This window comes from Sander vitreus, chromosome 10 (genome assembly GCF_031162955.1).
Source record: "Sander vitreus isolate 19-12246 chromosome 10, sanVit1, whole genome shotgun sequence".
Taxonomy (NCBI): Eukaryota; Metazoa; Chordata; class Actinopteri; order Perciformes; family Percidae; genus Sander; species Sander vitreus.
This window is the reverse complement of record NC_135864.1, coordinates 4,844,644-4,860,310: the sequence shown is the minus strand read 5'-3', so window position 1 is coordinate 4,860,310 and position 15,667 is coordinate 4,844,644. Positions and strand designations below refer to the sequence as shown.

At 41.1% G+C, this 15,667-nt stretch overlaps 1 protein-coding gene across 1 annotated transcript in view; it reads left to right on the top strand.

Annotated features, from left to right (window-relative positions):
- ppargc1b (peroxisome proliferator-activated receptor gamma, coactivator 1 beta) overlaps positions 1 to 7,222 on the top strand; it is a 95,961-nt gene extending 88,739 nt beyond the window's left edge. The window contains exons 7-12 of the mRNA XM_078260030.1: positions 766 to 830; positions 1,724 to 2,360; positions 3,895 to 3,952; positions 4,349 to 4,467; positions 5,604 to 5,731; positions 6,161 to 7,222. Of these exons, the coding sequence (XP_078116156.1) occupies positions 766 to 830; positions 1,724 to 2,360; positions 3,895 to 3,952; positions 4,349 to 4,467; positions 5,604 to 5,731; positions 6,161 to 6,252 (1,099 nt within the window). The 3' untranslated portion in view covers positions 6,253 to 7,222. The remainder of the gene's footprint in view (positions 1 to 765; positions 831 to 1,723; positions 2,361 to 3,894; positions 3,953 to 4,348; positions 4,468 to 5,603; positions 5,732 to 6,160) is intronic.
- Positions 7,223 to 15,667: the final 8,445 nt, after the last annotated feature.

Genomic DNA, 15,667 nt, shown 5'->3' with positions numbered 1-15,667 from the left:
TCTGCGCCAGACAGAGTGCCCTCACTGCTCTTACTTTTCCAAATGAACCTCCCCACCCATCCCTCCTCCAACCCTGGAACTTCTCCAGCTCCATCCAGTCACAAAGCTGGATGTGTTTCCTGTACAAACCCCTGGCGTCGGTCCATCTTCTAAATGAATCTGTCTTCTGAAGTGCTCACCAAAAAACAAAGAGTTGTGTGTTTAAAAAAAAAAATATATATATATATATTTTACTCTCCTGTTCTCTGTGGAGGGTAAGTAATATCCCACCTGAAGCCAATCCACTCGGCACCACTCCTGCCTTTCATGGCAACTGGAAAGAAACAGAAACAAGACAGCCAGAAATAGAAAGCAGGAGAAGAACAGGGGAGAGGACAGCGGAGTACATATGGTTGTTGTGATAAGAAATGAGGAGTGGTGAGAAATGCCAGTAGCATTTACAGGGAGAAACATAATTCAAATTCAGCAGACATCAGCTGAAACTGGGACCTTTTTTATTTACTGGGAGCCCTTTTAAGGCTGTTATTGGATTCCTTTTGGCATGGATGTTTAAAAAAATACAACCAATTCCAGCATGACACAGCAAACCTTAATCTCTCTCTCTCACTCTCTCTCACTCTCTCTCTCTGTCTCTCGCTCTCTCTCTCTCTCTCTCTCTCTCTCTCTCTCTCTCTCTCTCTCTCTCTCTCGCTCTCTCTCTCTCTCTCTCTCTCTCTCTCTCTCTCTCTCTTTCTCTTTCTTGATCTGTTGTCTCTTCTCTACCAGAGAGTCCCAGTACAGCACCAAGCCTTTTGAGCAGACGCTCGGTGTGGATCTGTGTGGAACGGCAGGTAAATCCATCTCATGTTTTCTCAGTTCTTTGTTTAAATATACGTTGATGTCAACAGATTACAGCTCTAAAGATGCGGGCATAAGGGACTGGGATAGTGGGGCCAAATCTTATTTGGTTTGGGACTAGAAGTAAGAGGAAGCCGTGCATCAGCATTGTCAGGGATACAGTAGACTTTTACGAGATAGATGAGAAGATCGATACCACTCTTCTTCATATCTATACGGTAAATATGGAGCTGGTGCCAATGGCCTTTTGGCTTAGCTTAGCATAAATAGTGAGCAAAGGGGAAAACACATGGCTCCGTCCAAAGTAGGGCTGCAACTAATGATTATTTTAAATGTTGATTTATTTATTTTATTTTTTTAACCTTTATTTAACCAGGTAGGCCGTTGAGAACAGGTTCTCATTTGCAACGGCGACCTGACCTGGATCAATCTGTTGATAATTTTCTCAATCAATGGATACGTTGTTTGGTCTGTAAAATGTCAGAAGATGGTGAAATGGATCAGTGTTTCCCAAAGCCCAAGAGGGCGTCCTCAGATGTCTTGTTTTGTCCACAACTCAAAGACATTCAGTTTACTGTCACAGAGGAGGGAAGAAGTGAAGAAGCTGGAATCAGAGAATTTTTTTCCTTTTTTTGTTTTTTTAAATTGAAAATGACTCAAACCGATTAATCATTTATCAGAATAGTTATCAATTCATTTAATAGTTGACAACTAATCGTTTTATCTTTGCAGCGCCAGTCCAAAGGTGACAAATGTGATTAATTGTTTAATCAAAAAAAAAAAAAAAAATATATATATATAAAACAGTAAAAGGGGAGGTTATGTGCTGGACTATTTCTTGGCAGGAAGCAGTGCTCACCTGGGTATCCCTTCCCTCCCCCCTCAGGTCTCACCCCTCCCACCACCCCGCCTCACAAACCAGTGGAGGATGAGCTCTTCAAGCCGGCCGAGGGAGGAAAGGGAGGTGAAGGAACAGTTGGTGGTGATGGTGGCAGCGAGGCCTCAAGCACCAACGCCAGCACCGCCGCGAGGGGCTCGTCCTGGCTGAGCCGCACCCACCACCAGCGGAAGCTTCCAGAGCAAACAGAGCTGTATGCCCAACTGCGGCGCATGGGCCAGGCCGGCGACATCGACACCCACCGCACCTTTGGGGACCACGACTACTGTGCGCTGAGCCTCGGGGAGAGCCGCAAGCGCAGCGCCGCCATGCTCGGCGCCATCTTGCAGGCGCAACGAGGGAGCGATGCAGTTGGCTCCCAAGCACCCAAAGCTGCCGACGATCAGGTATCGGATGGAAATGGAAAGGAGAACAGGGAAAGGCTGGTGGTGTCGGAAATCGCTGAACTGCTTGAGCACCACACGCCGATGGTGGTGATATCATCATCGCCGCCGCTACACTGCCAGTCGGCAGCTGCCACGCCGCCAGTCTCCGAGGAAGAGGCGGAGCGCTCGTCTGCGTCTCGCTCGCCCTCCCCCATCCTCCACCTGTGTCCCGACTCCCCCGCCAGCAAGACAGACTCCAGGTGAGACAGAGAGACAATGAGTGCGGGAGGAGGGGAAGGAGAGGTGTGAGAATATGGGTCAAGGAGATAAGATTAACAATGAAATGCAGTGGGAAGATAGAGAGGCATGTGTCAGAAGGAAGGAGACAATGGGAGTAGAAACACAGTAAAAGAATGAGAGAAATTGAAAGAACAACTCTGCATCTCAAGTCTATTCAATTATAACTCTCTCTGGTGTAATTTTCTCAGCATATTGTGCCACATACAGTGATCCAGCTGCTTCACAACACAGTGTCTACAGTCCGAATGTACTCTTCTGTTTCTGTAAAAAAAACAAATGTCATGACGGTTGACAAATTTCTATCGTCTTGCGGCATATCCTCACCCAACCTAGGAGACCAGGGTAAACGAAGGTGCCAAAATGAAAACCAATCACGTTGAATGCTGCTCTTTGGTTGAAATGCGCCGCAAACGTCAAGTCAAAGCATCAACTGTTGTTACTTCAACGTGTGGCTAGTCAAAAGAACTGTGTCGTAATTGCATTGCCTTGTCCCGCATTGCAGAAATGCGACCTTGCTGCTTTTGGAATATAATTTCTTTACGTTTAAACTCTTTTACTTGAGATTTGCTGTCTTTCTCACAAATGTCTGAATGTACAAAGGGTGATGCACTGGACTGCGAGGGTGATTTAGGTATTTAGTCACTAACTGCGTTCTGATGTGTAGCATGAAAACAGAAATACAGTATGAAAAAGGAATCGTTCTCAACTCATGTACAACCTTTCAATCAATGACTATACAGTCAACATGACATCATGACTTTGCGTAAACATACACACCCACTTTCCAAAGCCAAGTGGCGTGTTATCTGTACGCATTTTGAGCGCCGTATAGAGCAGATGGGTTGGGTTTAGGAAAAGAAGAAAGCTACGATTGGGTTTAGGAAACGTGACGCGTGGGACACGAAGGAAACGTGACACGCGGGACACGATCCCCGGTCTCCTGGGTGAAAGTCCTGTGTTTGACCCATCTACCACCCCGACCAACCTCCCTACGCAGATTTTAGACCTTTCACACTACTCACTACGGCGTAAATTCACACGCAAACGCAAGGTAATGTAAGTCAATGGAGGCCAAACGGCGTTGATAAACACGCTAAAAAGCGAGTATGCGTCTGGATTACACACCAAAAATGGCATACGAATTGGCGTGTCATACATACACCACTTCATGAGATCAGTCTCATACTGTCTAACTTAGAATAAGGTCAGTGTTCATTTCTATCGTTGTAAGATACAGTTTAAATTGACTATCTCACACGGAATAAGGTCAGCAGTCATATGATTTCTGAACATGGAAGAGAATGGCAGCGAAAAAGGGTGGGGATGTAAAAGTAAGAGACAGTGCTGTTCTGCAGTCAGTGGAAGAAAGTCTCCTTTTCTGCCGCGGTTCACCCATTTCTGTCATGTCTGACATTTCAGTTCCACCTTGTGTCCGTCCTTATCTCACTGACCATGCTCTCTCTCCTTCCCTTTTTCTTTCTTGTTCTCTTTTAGTGAGAACTCAGAGATCTGTCCCGACGACAAGCAGAGGAACAAAGCCAAGTCTGAGGAGGTACAGAGAACATTCACTCTCTGCAGTCTTCTGCATACAGCAATAGTGTTGAATTAAAGGAACTACACCTCAATAGCCCTGAGATCACCAGACTATGAAACACACCTCTAAAAGGTCAAATGGTTCATGCCCCAAAACAACCAAAGATGATTTTGGGACACGATTTTGGACATGCCAACACACTTAGCATACTGATACCATATAATGTATCTTCAGATTCATAGTGCGTCTGCAAGATCAGAATAACGGACTGCATGTAAATGAACACAGGGGTGTGTGAAGTGTTGAGTCTCAGGATGCCGCCCTACACTCACCCTTCCTGCTTCAGTTCCCACGTCTATCTGTATTCTGTATTGTCCCCTGTCCTGACTGTTGCCATGGTTTCCCTGTTGCCAGGACAACTGCCAGGTGTTTTACATCCACAACCTGCCAACCAGCGTCACCCAGAACATGCTGAGGAAACGCTTCCAGATTTTCGGAAAACCTGAGGACTGCAAAGTCATCATCTGCAACGAGTAAGTGTCCTGATCCAGATCCCTCGATCTGAAGAGAGGAGCTATGGGAGCTTTTTTAAAGATACAGTAAACTTGTTTTTTTGTGCTATAGGGCGCAGATTGACAGTTTTAAATGCAGCCTTTATTTTCAGTTGGAAGTATTGTTTTTTTAATGTCATTAATTCATACTAGAATGAGATGTTAGCGCTTGAAATGAAATGAAATGAAATGTAAATAGTAAGTCATCAGAAATGCCAGTCTGGAAGTAAGTGAATTGAAGTAATCTGGCAGCCTATGGGGAACAGTGTTGAGATGTAATAAACACAAAAGATAATGAGAAAATAAGAAAGCAGTATTTGCTGATCAACTTTTTTATTTTTTTCAAAAAGGGTGGGCTGCACACTTTTTAAAGTCTTCAGCAGAATAACAATTTGTTGGAACACATTTGTCAAGCCTAGTGGTACTTTTGCAAACTAAAATTGTAACGACTACTTTAGCAATTTGAGCCCCTGGTTCCTGTTTTTCCTCTAATGCCTTAAACCTTACACTGAAACCAGATACTGATAACCAGTGAGTGCGAACCAATGAGCCTACCTAGCTTCTCCTGTCTATACAGGTTACTCTATGTGATCTGGTTTTCTTAACACCATAAAAAGACAAACAAAATATGAAATTCTTGGAATATTGCCCTTGACCAAGGCACTGACCTCTGAACTGGAGTTGGAGTCCCTGGCTAGACACTGTCTAGCCACTGCTTCTAAATGGGTCAATTACAGGGGACAAGTTTCCCCATGGGGCTTAATTAAACATGACTTTAAAAAGACAAACCCAAACATGTGTCCTTTCAAGTTTTGTACATTTATTCTTTTAACTTTGATACAGTGCTCCAATGCACTTTATGTAGTAAATAGAAATCAGGCATCAGTCCAGGGAACAATCTGATCAGATTTCCTCTGTGGTTTTTCTGTATTGGACTACTTCAATCCAATCATTCTTCCAATGTGTGCATTGAATGCACATTGAATGAAAGGAGGCATATAATTCATTTAGCATTGTCCATCTATTCGGATGCCAGTATGTACCTTCTCATCCTTCCAAGAGCAAGCTGTCATTATCTTAATGCACGCACGTCTGTCTCTCTACCTGTCTGGTTGTAGAGAGCGCTGTGGGGTGATAAAGATCCGCCAGTCGGGGGTTCAAAAGCACTGGAGAGAGCAGGAGACTGTTTTCCAGAATGGACCTGCGGTCCTACGGAGGCTGACAAGGAAACGCTACATAGATCTTGGTAATGAACACACACACTGACAAAGTTACACTGTAAGTGGCTCAAATAGTAAACCAGCATGGTGATTTAGCGTAGTGATATAGCTACCATGCTCAGTTTTGCGGTAGCTAATAACTATATTTGTTATTAGTAGCTATTTTTGTTTGTGACAAACCAGATGTATCAAGTGGTTTGCAATCGGACAATGGCGCACATTTGTGTGTCAAAATTCACCAAAGCTGAATTCTACACGAAAGCACCACGCACGCTTACTGCAGCTGTGTTTAAGTAGCACACAGTCAATCTGAAATGTTCAAGTTGTCATGATCTTTAAGTAAATTGTACTCCAGTAAGATTGAGAGGAAATGTTCTCTGTAAGGACAAAACTTGGAATTTGACTTGAACTTTTTGTGCTTGACTATAACCCTCTTTTTCTGTCTTGTACTGTAGATGAGGCAGGTCCGGGCCCCGTCAAGAGCAAGTATGATGCACTGGACTTTGACACTCTGCTGAAGGAGGCCCAAAAGTCCCTGCACCGCTGACAGCCCGGCACCCCTGACTGGCCAGCCTTAGTAAACTGCAGCAACACCCCTCCTGCTACTGGGCTCTGCCATCAGACAGGCCTTTTAGTACCTCCATGCAAGGCAACTTCGCAAAATGTTTACATTTTTACCATTGGAATAAAGTAACGATAAGGACCTCGTTGTTTTTTAAGTTTCTTTCACCGGAGGATACTGCTTAAAAACGAGGAAGCCACCGGGACTCTGGAGGAGTTAAGAGACAATGGAGGAAGTAGGACGTTTAACAGCAATGGTACAACAACTACAAACGATAATGATAGTTCTTTGCTGAACGACAAAAACCAAGCCGTCTGTGTTGGTGGCACCATCGCCCGTCTGGATGAGTGGGCAAGAGAGACCTCTGTAGCAAATCCTTGCTATTCCTGCGTTGGTCGTCGTCGTGTGTGTTTCTGCGTGTGCGTGTTCTTTGTTCTGTTTGTTTTGTAAAAAAAAAAGAGAAAAAAAAAGAAAAAAACCTCCCTTTTTCCGGTTACGTGTGGCGAACCTGCAAGCTGTGGTCGCCATGAAGTTGTGCGGTTGTATAACCAGAACAAAAAAATTAACCCTGCTTTCTTTTAGCAAAAATTGTGGATGTTACAAATTTTAAAATCTATTGTGTGTGTGTGTGTGTGTGTGTGTGTGTGTGTGTGTGTTATGGACAAAGAATATGAAAAAAAAACGTAATTAACGTAATCATTTGATGACTGATAAAGTTTACAAATCTAAAATGAAGAAGAAAAAAATCATGTTTTCTTTTTTGTAACTGTAGTGCTTCCTTGATTTGATCTATGCACTGTAAAGGCCGCGATCAGACAGAGCGCGTTTGCAGGTTGCAAAATGCGAGGCGCACTGCACTGCCTTTCTTGTTGACGACGCCCCGATCAGACAAGTTGCGTCTTTTTGTTTTTCTTGCCAGGCATCCATTGGCTCACCTGTCTTCAGCTAGCTCTTTTTTTTTCCTTGTGAAGTTAATGACGTCAGGCGTTTTTTCCGCTCTGAGTTGAAGTTTTTTCAACTCAAGGCATTCAGGGCGCCCCGGGGAAAAAAACGCAAAGTGCTCAGCAACGCAAAACACTTCACTCTCATTGAAAACAATTACACAAAGCCACCCCAGGCTGCTAAAACGCACTATGTCTGATCTGGGCCTAAGGAGGCAAATGCCCCCGCTGTCCTCCACTTTCCCCCTTTGACTCTAATCTCTAACTCTGCCATGCTGACTATTTTGGCTTCTGCTACTGGCTGCTGCAGGCTCTGTTTGCTAGGCGTTTTCATACATTAAGACCCCGACTAGGTCCTGGAAAAAAAATCGTAAATGTTGCACATGTTGTGAGCTGGCTTCAAAATAAGAAAAAACAAGGAAATATTAAAAAATACTAGTCTGACCAGATTTTAAATATTATTTACTGTCTGTAAATCGTAGGATTGAGAATTAGAAAATAATTAAAGTTAGAAATTACTTTAGGGTTGAATCAGAATTGGCTAGTGTCCTTGTGGTTATTCAGATGGGTGTTTTTACATACTTCGTGGGTTGATTCCGCAGACATTTCTTTCCCACATCTAAAAGGGGTCTTGAAGTATCTTTGGTACTGAACATGTGTCCAATAAATGACACCCCCTGAATGCCACAGCCAATGCAACACGTTCTGTTTACATTGGGACTGCAGCAAGCGGGCCCACAACGGGGAAATAAAGATGGTAGCCGTAAGACGCATTTCCATACCGTGCCATACTTAGTTCATGCTGAACTCAGTATGAAGTTACCACATCCGCTCTTTGTCCAGATCATCCCAGTCCAATCTTCTTTCACAAAGTACTGTAAGTTCTCTACTGTAAGTGATTTTTTCGATTGTCTAGGAATCATTTTTTCCTGGTGACACTAGTGTTTTACATTTGGTTAGCTTGACATTGGGTTTCAAAGTACAAAGAAGAACAAGACCATTTTGCTCTCCATAATCCACCCATGCAGTATTGCCATTGCCAGAAGTAGACTAATCTGTTGGTTCAGATGGAATGTATTCAAGAATCTGAATGTAATCATCGTATTTCCCCCATTTCTGCTTGCCCAAGATTGTGGAGTTCTTTGGTGCTTTTAAGGATACGCCTGCGTAGTCGTCCCGTTGACTGCATGTGACAAATGAATGGCTTGAAGTACAGTTTAAGTAGCACCTAATTGACATTCCTGATGCAGCCAGTAGCACCCGCCGTGAAAAGGGAGAGAGCCTCCAAACCCGCCAATACAGTAGTACCAAACCTACACAGCCAGGGAACAAGCGAGGGATGGGCTTGAAAGTAAAAAAAAACGAACAATCGGCCGAGAATCCGGTTTCTCGTCCGCGAGGTACTGTATCAGCTGAGCATCTCTACCTCACATCCATCCATCCCTGCTCCCCCTGTGTTTTTATTTCCTCCTCCTATTGGATGCTCTCCCCCATCTTCTCACTCTTTTTTTTTTTTTTTGTCAGAAATGTTCTTTACGTGCGGTTTTATGGGTAGTTTGGGGGATTGTGTTTGATTTTTTATACTATGACTCCTCCTAAGCCCCTCGTGAGGGGAATAATCTCTCTCTTTAACTCTTTCGCTTGTCTCATAATGGTCTTTAGCGTGTCCGTTTCTTGGAGTCTCGACCGTGTGTCCGTGTGTAACGTCTTTGTCTCGTGTTTGAGTCGGACACTGCTGACGCTTGCAGGTCGGTGGGGAGGGGTTGAACGGTGGCTTGGCGGTTGGTTGGTCCTTGAGTGCGCTTGGAGGGGAAGATTCCCTACATTTTCCTGTTTTCTCTAGGGACACGCCATTCCTCCTGATTTCCTCGTTCCTCCTCTCCTTGCCCAGGAATTTCAATAAAACGCAGCCCGGCTCTCTAACTTCAACTCAATCGCTTTCTGTCTCTCACGGGTTCAAGGCCCTTTTACCAGGTCTTCCCCAAACCCTGGTAAACTCCCCGCTTTTTAACAGGTAATCCTCCAGCCCCATCCTCTTCCTTGTCTTTTGTCTATCTAATCAACTCCTTGGTAACACACAAAAAATTGAATGTTTACATCACTCGATTCTCCTTTGACTTTATTAGGAACGCACACTAAGTACAAAGGCGCCTTATTCAGTGTTTTAAAAAAAAAAAAAAACAGCAAGTGAAGTGGCCTAGAGGCCTAGTGTTACCTTCCTCCAGGCTCACTGATGTCTAAAACTAAACAAATACAATTTAGTGCTATACATACTGATTGAGAAACAAGGTGTCAACTTTTTTTTCTTTTAAAGGAAGAAAAGAAAAAGACATTTTAACAACTAATTGCAACTGAATGAGTATTTGTGCTTAGTATGTATATTACTAAAAAGTGAGAGAATGTGCTGGTTTACATATTAAAAAAGTAAATATGTTATAAGATATGAATATAAAATGTGTATATAGCACTATGCCTCGTTGTAAACATAAAATGTATTGTGTGTGTGTGTGTGTGTGTGTGTTTGTTTTTTTTTGTTTTTTTTTAAAGTGGCGGGTCATAGTTGATTGCTAATCAGACATATGGTCAGGTCAGTTTAGTTCTAATGACTTCATGTTTTTTCAGTACAGGGAGGAAATGAAGGGAAAAAATTAACATAACACAAAGTCCAACACTGTTCTAAAAGAGATACAAGTAGATTTGTTTTCTTTGCTGTTTATGAAATGACTAAATCTTTTTTTAATGTTTGTTTTCTTTCTTTAAAAGCAATTTGAAATGCAATACATAATAATCTTATCTTTAAGACAGCCTTTCCAAAAAACTGAGGTAATAATGTACAGTGTATGGTTGGTTGTTGAACGACAACACGGGAAATCTTTGAGCTGCAGATTCAATAGGCTACTGTACTCTATGTAGACTGCTGTTAAACACACACAAAAAAATCATAAAAATCTAGAGGAAGAATGTGGTAAGTTGCGTTGTAAACACATAACACGTATACAAAACAAATTGTATTAATATACTCTTGCACAAATAACGTCCCAAGTAGTGAAATATCTTCACAGTTTTTTCTTCTTGTTGAAAAGGAAGCCATTGTAACTATGTTATTACCACCTTTTTGATGGTGCACAGGTTTGTTCAAATGTGATTTGCATTGAACACTTACAGTAACAGCAAATAACTATACATGTATGACTGGTAAAGGAATGTGGGAGGGAGGAAAAGGAGAAAAAAAAGCAAGTCGTCGCTGGTTTGACCCGGTTCAAGTCACACTAGCTGATACAGATGAGATAGACACTGTAGAAATCTCAGTTTCACTGCTGCACCTCTACTTCATCCCAAAAAGGAAACAGTTGGATTGAATCAATTACAATCAAATATAAGTTACAGAATGGTGTTCTGGTTCAACTAGCTGGGAGGTATTCTAGCTTTGTGTTAGCAAGATTGTAAAGTACTGAAGCAGGATAGACAGTAAAGCGAGAAGGCAGCCTGATTCGACAACTTTGTGAATGCTGCATAGACACAAAACAGTAGTTTTACCCTGAAGTAGTGCGAGAAAAAGGGTGGAAGTCAAGGGTGTGAATGGGTGAAGAAATTTGCCTTTAAACTCATGTGGAACGTTTTCCGATTTAGTTCTTACCGATGACCAAAACTGTTACCTCAAAAGGCTTTCAGTTAGCAAATCTTAACACTTTGCTAACCTTTTCACATAAAACTATTGTATGTGGCAAAGCTAGCTCTTGTTTAAGTTGTTGCTTTGTTGTCTTTGTGGCGGAAGAGCATAGCTTCAATTTATAATCCAGAATTCAGACTTCCACCTATTTGAGGAAATCTTGAGACTGAAAGCATGTGGTGGGATTTCTACAGTGGCTGCCGCTGTGCCTGTGAGAGTGCCTCCATTGTTCTAGAGGTCAAAACAACCCCAATTTTCATCATGGCGAGCCTTAAAAATCAATCGGGGTGGGGGGGAAAACAAAGCTACCACTAGCTTTTATTTTAGTTTCAACTCCTTTCCAATCCAATGTGGTTTGTTATTAAATAATTACTGACGTAATTAAAACTTTTTTCAATAGCCATATTATAAAAAGATATATACATATATATGAATATATATTTGTGTGTTTGTGTAGATATGTAGATGATTATATACTTTCTTATAGAAAACTTTGATGTTGACCATTCTCCTCAGTGTTTTTGAGAACACGTTGACACATTTCAACATAATACTACTGCTGTCCACTTGGTCTAGGTCCTAGGTCGATGGGCAACGAATCCAGAAAATAAAATAAACCGTAAAAAAAAAAAAAAAAAAAAATGCAATACTTTTTTGTCCATTCTTCATTTCAGAAAAAAAAATGGAAAATGGCAAGAAAACCATAAAACTTGATAGACAAGTTGACCAAAAAAGATAAAACTTCAACGATAAAGAGCGCGGCTCGCGACAGCTCGTGAAAAATGTGGCGTCTTCGACGCCCGCGTCAGATTCAGTTTTATAGATGTCATGTTTCCGATGCCATGGCCCACTAAATACTTGTTTTTGTGTCACTTACTGTTTTTAGTTTTGGAAAACAATGTACCTGTCAAGCTACACCATCAAATTAGCCCCTACCAGGACAGGAGTGTTTGCAATTCCGGCCTCAGATTCCACTTCTATGTTTGATCTGCGACATGGTTGTGTCACATTTCAACATCAAAAGTTGTACAGTACACAGAAACTAATGAGCAACCTGTCAAACTTGATGGCAACAGTGATGTCAAATAGGCACTTAGTACGGACTGCAAACTGTCAAAATCTGCTAAATGTGAGTGGGTATGTTTTTTTTGGTGGATACAAATATTTTGACATAAAAGGGCATACATTGTTTTTGTTAATTTTTCATTACTATTGATTTCATTGTCTATTTACATCTAATGACTATCAAATTCACAATTTTTTTTTTTCTTTTTTTAACTTAGTTTAAAAAAAGGTAAATACTGCTAGTGAGATTTTATATTTTTACATATGTTGGTTTTATTTTTTGCGTTTCTTTTTTTTTTTATTTATACGCCACTTAGTTTGGATGTCTTTAAATGGTGTTTTTTTTTCTTCTCCGTTTTGTGTGATTTCATATGTCTTGAGAATGTGGAGACAAAGGCATTTCAGTATTTTTGAATTGTTAAAATCTAGTTTCATAGAAGCGGAAGTATCTGATGTTATAAATTATATTTTAATTCATGTAAATAGTTTAAAACAGAAGACTATGGCTTCCTTTTAAACTGAATACATTTCTCTTCAGAGATTGTTTACATTATGGAACTGTAGAGATGTGCTCCTCATATACTGTATAAAGTACATATATTCATTGATTTGCCTCCAAAAAATAAAATCCTAATGAACAGCATTTTTTTAGTGCATGTGGTGATTTTTGACTGACAAAGGTCCAAATAGCATATTGAAATGTAAAGATGTGATTGCTCACTGTTTAGGGCATTTAGTTTCAAAATATCAAAATAAAGCTCATGGGACTTTTTTTTTAAGAACTGATTTTGCACAATTTACCTGAATTACCTGGATGAAGTTGGGTCATAGTTTGGTCACTTTAAAGGATAAAACTTAAAAAGATCCCATGAAAATACCAAAACAAACTATTCCATTTATTACTAAAGACGTAGATCTTTAAAATAAGGTCACAAATGTGTAGATCTATAATTTCCTTAAAACAGCTGGGCACTGTAGTTTTTAGTAAATATCACTCAAATGGGACTAAATACAAATGTGGTTCTCTAGAGCAGAGGTCTTCTAGCCGGGGAAAACCCTGACGAACTTCCGGCAAATTTGAGATTTGCTCTGTAAGTCTATCTGGCCACCATTCAAGCCCATTTCCAATTTTTCCAAATCGAGGCACCAATCACAACCGTTGAGGCGGGCTTTACACGATGACGACAGCGCAGCAACGGTGAAGCACGTCGCTCTGATTGGTTTTAGGTCTATCCAATTGCGCCCAGAGGCATTTGAGCGGCGTCTGTTGGTGACGCCCCTTTGGAAATGGGCTGTGAATGAACCTTCCCCAGACCCACTCTCAGTTACAACTGAGAAGGGTCTGGTGTCAACCAGGCTAGAGATCTTCAACAGGGTTCCGGGACCCCTAGGGCGTCATCCAACTTATTGCAGGGGGGGGGCACCAAATTGTTGTTGAATCCAGTCTATTTGTGAAAAAAACATCCACAGATACAGTTCATCCTAAGGATTCAGTGTGCCACATGTATGTTTAACATTAAATCATGCCTATTATTATTTTATTAGCTTAGTATTCTATGCACTAAAATGGTATGTATAAAGGCTTTAGGCCACCCTACATGTTTTTGTAGGCCCAGTTTAATATGCACCTTAATTTGATACAATATATGTAGTAGGGGGGCCCTGATCCGTCTCTCTCAGTTAAGGGGTCCTTGGCTTATAAAACGTTGAAGACCCCTGCTCTGGAGAGAATTTGGGGAAGCAGGACGGTGCTTTATGGCAGGGGTCCGTAAGGGGGCTCCAAGGGGTCCCCAGCATAAAAGGGCATCATTTCTTTCACTCTAATTCCATCTACAGTATAAGTAACATAATGACAGAATGTAGGACTATTTTGGTCATGGGTTTTATGCACTTTCTGTAATAAAACATCTAAAAACAACAAATCCTATCCGATGCGGGATCCTGGTGATATTGTTTTTATCAAATCAGGGTCAGTGGTCTAATTTGTGTCAGTTTAGGAGACATGAAAAAGTGTGGGAACCACTGCTCTATGACACAGATGAATAAGATCAGGCTTTGGCTGCACAGACAAAATATGTTAGTAGGATCAGTTAATTGATGGTTTGCTTCTATTTATGGGATTTGTTTTTAACACTAGAAAAAATATTGAATATCACAAAGCCTTGTCCGTTAAATGACACTTTTGGGTTTTGTCAAAAACACATATTTTAATCTTTACATTCCACCAGTCTTCTCTTTAAACAACAGAAAGTGAGCCTCATCTCTGCAAAACATTGTGATGACACCTGTGGGTTGTCATGTCCTCAGTGTTCCCTGCATGATTAACTTTTGCTTTGGCCCTAGAAAGGTTACTTATAAGTGCAGTGTACGATTATATAACTTTTTGTATGTTCCTCTCCACTGTGAAATTGTGGTGAAGACATGCCTCCAGGGGAAAAAGCCCTTTCACTCATACCTACTTCTGTCTTAAATTGTACACTTTAATGTCTTGAAATTCTCATGGGTGACGAGTTATTACAGGATGCATGATGTTTTTAATGTCAGAAATATCTCTTGACTGGCCGGGCAATCGTCAAAACAGCATATTTTGTCTTCATGAAGACAGCATTGACATATTTAAGAGCTATAGAGTTTATTTTAGAAAACATTAGTGTCCTGAAGGAGGCTGCTCCAGCACAGAGGACATGATGGTCTACAGGTGCTTGTTTTATTGTGTCCATGGACTATATGCTCTTTTTTTCTGCAATCTGGAAGTACACATCTTACTGACTACATTTAATCCACTTGCATTTGCTGTATTATTATTTGTATAAAGTTATGGTTGTATAAGGTTTCTCTGTATGTTGTACTTGCTGCTGCAACAAATCATCTCTCTCATTGGGTTCGGTAAAAGCAAAACAAAAACAAATGTCAGTTTCTCAGAGCAGTTATTCATCTTTAGACATACAGTTTGAATAATATAATGTCTGCATGGTTACACAACCTGACTGCAAGTTTTGTGTTTATTTTCCTGTTGTGATCAGTCTTTTTATGCTGTGGAGAAGTTTAGCGGTACTCTCTGCTGTCTGTACACACCCACACCCACACACACACACACACACACACACACACACACACACACACACACACACATTAATGGTTAAACAGCATCCCATTAAAAGGCTGCTGGCAATTTTCCGCCTGGTTAGACTGTGATTCACATGTGACTGCACTGATAATGCATGGGACATCACTATACCAGCACTGTTGTACTGATGGTCTCTGGTCTTCTGTCCTTCCCGCATCAGCAAAAACACATGGGAACATGTATGTTTTACAAAGCCCCGAGCAGGCTAGGAAGAAGAAAAATATAAATGTAACAGGCCAAATATCAATTATATTCAACCTGGTATGAAGCTAATGGCACAAGGAAAAGACTAAGGATATAAATGAGAGTAAACACAATTTCATAGATGGTAAAATAGGTAGGTTTGATACAGAGATGACCTCTCAGCAAGACCGACCATAAAACCCAGCTAAAAACAGATATTGACCAACTAAATTACATTAGGATCCATACAGTAGAGCCCTCTGAGCTGAGCAAAACATAATCACATCAGGCATGAGTAATTCATTCAAACGTTGGGAGATTTAGTTCTCGAATCTGTTTATTTATTTATTTTTGCGAAAACAATACTTTCAGTCTGACAGGGCTTACACACCAACAGCAAGGTAATTATTTCCA